We start from the raw sequence: 6000 nt of genomic DNA on the forward strand, positions 1-6000 counted from the left end.
TTATATTCGTTGCGTGCAAATCTATGATATTATCTTGGTTACTTTTAGAATCTAACCGTGGGTCTTCCGTTGACATTCAGTACTGATGAGAGAAGGATGTCTTTTTCACCTTAAAGTTCTTTGAATTTCAACAGCTTTTATGATAGACAATTTTTGACGCAAAAAAACATCAGCGAATAAGATGAAGCCACTAGGTCTCCTAAATCATAAAAAGAACATAATCTTGAATGAAAAAAATTTGGGGAAAACACATGGAGAATACAACCTACCGCGTTAAAGAACCATCCAGAAAAATTTACCGAGCGGCAACTAAGTCGACAATTCTTCGATAGAAGCCAGGGTTAAGCCGAAAATAAAACTATTGCCATAAAAATTGGAGGCAAGATTTTTGAAATATTTGAAGCAATACCCGGGTTGACGTCCACACAAGAAAAATACTTGTCATACAATTTCCTATACGTAATCCACGGAAAAACAATTTCCATTGAAGAAAAATGTGAACAAGCATTTTTTTCATTCAAAAATTATCATAAATTGGTTCAAACTCAAACAACATTATGGCGGCAGTTTGGGTTACATGAGAGCAGATAAAATTCCTGGCACCTGTTCTTTCAGTTGGACCCTTTACCTCAAATTTGGCGGGGTAATTTTTCAACAATGTTTCCGAAAAAAAAACAAATGCTTAAATTTCAAGAATCAGACTTTTTCTAAGGCCAAACTAATTTTTGACAGTGCCAAAAAACAAGCACGCATTTTTTAGACAATAACTTTTTTTCATCGACAAACTAGGGCAAAACCAGTTGTGCAGTGAAATTTCTCAAAAGCTTCAACCTCAGATTTGCCTATTTAGTTTTCGATACAATGAAAATTCTCGATACATGGGTCAAATTTCCCTCTACTTAAAATTTCGAAGATCGTAGAACGTCTAACGAAGTAAAAAGGACCAGCGCAATATTTAGGTACACAGCGCATCTCTCCGCTGGTTCCACTTTGTTGAAAATCAGTAAAGTAGTTCTTGAGATAAAACAGAAAATTTTCGAAAGTTTAAAAATTGTAATAACAAATCGCACGCGTGAATAACTTTATCGCGAAAAATCACGGAAAATTGAACGAGCTAAAAAAGTGGTTTTTTCGTTGAAAATTTATTCGGTTAGGTTCTTATGTATCCCAGATCGTACTCAAACCCACAAATTTGAAGCCATATCACAGTTCAGTGTCAAACTTTCTCGTTGCGTTCCAATTTGAGGGTTTATATTCGTTGCGTGCAAATCTATGATATTATCTTGGTTACTTTTAGAATCTAACCGTGGGTCTTCCGTTGACATTCAGTACTGATGAGAGAAGGATGTCTTTTTCACCTTAAAGTTCTTTGAATTTCAACAGCTTTTATGATAGACAATTTTTGACGCAAAAAACATCAGCGAATAAGATGAAGCCACTAGGTCTCCTAAATCATAAAAAGAACATAATCTTGAATGAAAAAAATTTGGGGAAAACACATGGAGAATACAACCTGCCGCGTTAAAAAACCATCCAGAAAAATTAACCGAGCGGCAACTAAGTCGACAATTCTTCGATAGAAGCCAGGGTTAAGCCGAAAATAAAACTATTGCCATAAAAATTGGAGGCAAGATTTTTGAAATATTTGAAGCAATACCCGGGTTGACGTCCACACAAGAAAAATTCTTGTCATACAATTTCCTATACGTAATCCACGGAACAACAACTTTCATTGAAGAAAAATGTCAACAAGCATTTTTTTCATTCAAAAATTATCATAAATTGGTTCAAACTCAAACAACATTATGGCGGCAGTTTCGGTTACATGAGAGCAAATTTTGCACCATAAAAAATTGAAAAAAAAGCATATCATACAACTTGATGTATCATATTGCTTGATACGTATTATTTCTATAGAAAAATACAAAATTGAGGGAAAAAATTTTATCCATTTTTGATTGCGATTTTGCTTCTGTGCTCAAATATACATTTTACGAAAAAAAAAAATTTCATGCAAAATTTGACATTTTGTGTCTATAACTTACTCCAGGCAAAGTTTTCACCCAAACAATCCAAAAAACGGATATGCAAGTATTTTTTTTATAAACAACATTTTTTTGTTTTCGTATACTAAGATAGACATTAATGTGTAAAAAAACCAGGCCTCTTCCCAACCACCGAAGGTAAAATTTCTAGCCATATACAAAAAAACTACCTTTTTGGTATATATTTCTGTGTGAAAAGGTTAACATTATCTTACATGGCTAATATCACCTAATACAGTTTATCTGCCTGGTAACTCCCAGCTACACTATGGGTTTCCTTATTACAGAAAAACCTTGGTAAGTGTGCTTCGAATGAAACACGAAACATCAAAACAAAAATGTTTCGTATTTTTATCTATGGAAAAAATGCTTATCAGACAATTGAATAGCATAGAAAAAAGCATATCATACAATTTTAGGGTACAAAAAATTGCTTTTGCTAGTTTCATAAACTTTTTCGATAAAAAGTATGGCAAAAAGCTTGTTACTAATTCCAGAATGTGGCAAAAAATACTATTATCAAAATTCATAGCATGGAAAAATGCTTATTTTGCTCTTTTCGTACAATATATCCAGTCCATGAAATGGCGTTTTTAATAGTATGAAATTTTATGACAGTCATTTTTTGTCAACCCGGGCATTCAAACACAACAGGGTAACATGAATAACTCTTTCGAAAATGCAACATTAGGTGACTACGCCGATATAATACTAGCCCAAAACATAACTTTTTCGAGAAAAAGGAAATAATTTCTTTTTCAGAAATGTCGCGGTAGTTTTTGGGAAACTAATTAAAATCCAAAATAGGTCAAACAGTAAATTAACTCTTAAGTCCATGAGGATTCGTTGCAAAATTGGAAAATTTTGTTTCCGCAATCGATACTTTTACCACTAGTTCATTCGATTGAACCCTTAATTTCAGCTTTGGTACAGGAAAAATAAAAATTATCCAAGCAAACAAAATTTTGGAAGTCCAAAATTGCTTTTCAACAAAATTTAGCGCGTAGCCACAATGAAGAAAAATTTCCTAGCGCAAGTTATGTTCTTAAATCCTCGAATTTAAATTTGGCGGTGCGGTTTTAAAATGCAAAACTACCAAAAAACGGTTAACATTTCCAAATATACTTTTCCTAAATTCAACATTGCTTTTCTACAAAAACTAGGATGTAGCCGCTATCCAGATAAAAATCCTAGCACCTGTTCTTTCATTTGGACCCTTTACCTCAAATTTGGCGGGGTAATTTTTCAACAATGTTTCCGAAAAAAAACAAATGCTTCTAAATTTCAAGAACCAGACTTTTTCTAAGGCCAAACTAATTTTTGACAGTGCCAAAAAACAAGCACGCATTTTTTAGACAATAACTTTTTTTCATCGACAAACTAGGGCAAAACCAGTTGTGCAGTGAAATTTCTCAAAAGCTTCAACCTCAGATTTGCCTATTTAGTTTTCGATACAATGAAAATTCTCGATACATGGGTCAAAAATTCCCTCTACTTAAATTTTCGAAGATCGTAGAACGTCTAACGAAGTAAAAAGGACTAGCGCAATAATTAGGTACACAGCGCATCTCTCCGCTGGTTCCAATTTGTTGAAAATCAGTAAAGTAGTTCTTGAGATAAAACAGAAAATTTTCGAAAGTTTAAAAATTATAATAACTAATCGCACGCGTGAATAACTTTATCGCGAAAAAAATCACGGAAAATTCAACGAGCTATAAAAGTGGTTTTTTCGTTGAAAATTTATTAGGTTAGGTTCTTATGTATCCCAGATCGTACTCAAACCCACAAATTTCAAGCCATATCACAGTTCAGTGTCAAACTTTCTCGTTGCGTTCCAATTTGAGTGTTTATATTCGTTGCGTGCAAATCTATGATATTATCTTGGTTACTTTTAGAATCTAACCGTGGGTCTTCCGTTGACATTCAGTACCGATGAGAGAAGGATGTCTTCTTTTCGTTTGATCTCAAACGGGGTAGCAGAAGTAGAGGATGAAGATGTTTTGCTATCATCCACCACTGCCTTGACCAATTTCACTCCGGTAGTCTGACCGGAGTTGTTGGCTGAAGCTAAAAATAATGCATTCAAACTAACCATTATTTAGCTAAAGGACAAAACAATCTGATACACAGAGGCGAAGCTGAGCTTCTTCGCACCACACAATCAAAAGATAATGTCTCAAACGAAAAGTGAAAACCTGGAATGAATTCTGTTGAAGAAATCGTAGCAAAAAAAAACCAAAAAAACCGTTTTGCAAAGTTATAGAAAACAGTTAACTAACACACAAGAAAGATTCGGACTACATGAACTTCGTTCATTTCTTTCTCATAACCAACAGATGGAAACAACAAAAAACTTTGACGAATCTTTTCGAGATCAAAAAATTCCTAAATTTACACAAAAACTTTGCTTAAAATCTTGCAGCCAGACAACCTGCATATCCTACAGGAATATTTGGGGACAAGAAAAGGCCATATCTTTAAATTTGCTGTAAAGTAAGATGAAAATTAAAGAAATGAGTGAAAAAAAATCAAAAAAATGAATGCACAAGTTTCAAACAAGTGCCGCAAGAAAAAATTGTGAACATTTTTTTTCAAAAAATTCAAACAAAAAATCCAAATCCCATAAAATCATTCAGCACTCGCCACATTTTTTTTGTAGACATAACAGTCCAATCAAAATTTGCTAAAAAATATATCTGCAAATTTACGAAATTATTCAAAAAAAATTTCGATATGAAAACAATACACTATGCCATTAACTGAAATCAATTTCAAGTGAAACTACTCTAAACTAAAACACATCAAGCCAATAAAAACTATATCTAATTCCACGCACTTGTAGAACAGAAAAAGAATCAGAGACGTTGCATCCAAAAAAAAACAAATTAAATGCAAAATAATTCTAGCAAAATTTCAAAAAATTCTTCTCTATCATAAAATTTTGGCAGGTACAAAAAGCAGGAAACCATGAGCTACATATAATCTTTTGAAGGAAACAATTTTAAGAAATCTACCAAAAAAGTTGAACTAAACACCCGTCAAGTAAGTCGACAAATATTGGGTCGAAATCATCAAATCCGACAAAAAAAGTAGTAGACTCAGTATCCTCTAAGTACCTCTAGAACAAGGGTAATGAAACTGCCAAAGGATGAGTTGCAGAGCAATTCAGGGGTGAAAAAATTTAACACAACCCGACTTGCAGAAAAAAAACGCCTTTTTTAGGGGGGAATCAACTTTCTAGTTTAGGAACCAAATTCTGTCACAGTTAAGATAACAAAAATGCAAAAGACGTTTATGGGCTTTTTTCACTTAAATTTTAGTTTAGAAAAAAATGATTCAGTGAGTGAAAATCTACTCGAACTGATCAAAGCTCCCCTAAAATCACCTATTTACCTGTGACACACAGAAACACATTTCGCTTCTTTTTGCTCTCTTCTGGCAAACTGATAACCGCATTCAGTCTCTCGTTAGTTGCTGAGAACAAATCATTTTGAAGGAGACGCTTCACTTCATCCTTATTCGCCAGCAGACCCATTGATAGACACGACACAAATGCTGTTAGATTATTTTCTCATCAGCTTCCCAATTATTTAGTTAGAGAACTTATCTGAAAAAAAAAAGGTTTGAAGAAATTAAAGTTCTTTTTCACTCCACCCCAACGTTCAAAACTTTAGTCATAGTTATTTTACCTTTTATTATGGCTAAATGCGTGATGTAAATATTATTTAAAGTATGAAGAGCAAATCTGTTCACAATTGGCAATTTGTTCACCATGCCAAGTTTGATTGCAATACGACAACGTTAAAATAGTTTTTAAAAGTGTAATTGATAGGTGAGAGGAAAGGGAAAAGAGCCGAGATTGTGTAGCATAAACTGTTCAGAATAATTTCAGTGATAATAAGCTTTGAAAAATTAACATCAGGTAGAAAAAAACGACAAAAATTTGTTCAAACTT

At 33.4% G+C, this 6000-nt stretch overlaps 1 protein-coding gene across 3 annotated transcripts in view; it reads right to left on the reverse strand.

Annotated features, from left to right (window-relative positions):
* The window catches only part of LOC134842409 (exocyst complex component 1-like), a 72175-nt gene extending 66527 nt beyond the window's left edge, over positions 1-5648 (reverse strand). For all 3 annotated transcript variants that reach the window (XM_063858753.1, XM_063858745.1, XM_063858737.1), the window contains exons 1-2: positions 5439-5648; positions 3949-4112 (exon numbers count right to left, since the gene is read on the reverse strand). In XM_063858753.1, the coding sequence (XP_063714823.1) occupies positions 3949-4112; positions 5439-5580 (306 nt within the window). In that variant the 5' untranslated portion in view covers positions 5581-5648. The remainder of the gene's footprint in view (positions 1-3948; positions 4113-5438) is intronic.
* Positions 5649-6000: the final 352 nt, after the last annotated feature.

This window comes from Symsagittifera roscoffensis, chromosome 1 (assembly GCF_963678635.1).
Source record: "Symsagittifera roscoffensis chromosome 1, txSymRosc1.1, whole genome shotgun sequence".
Taxonomy (NCBI): Eukaryota; Metazoa; Xenacoelomorpha; order Acoela; family Convolutidae; genus Symsagittifera; species Symsagittifera roscoffensis.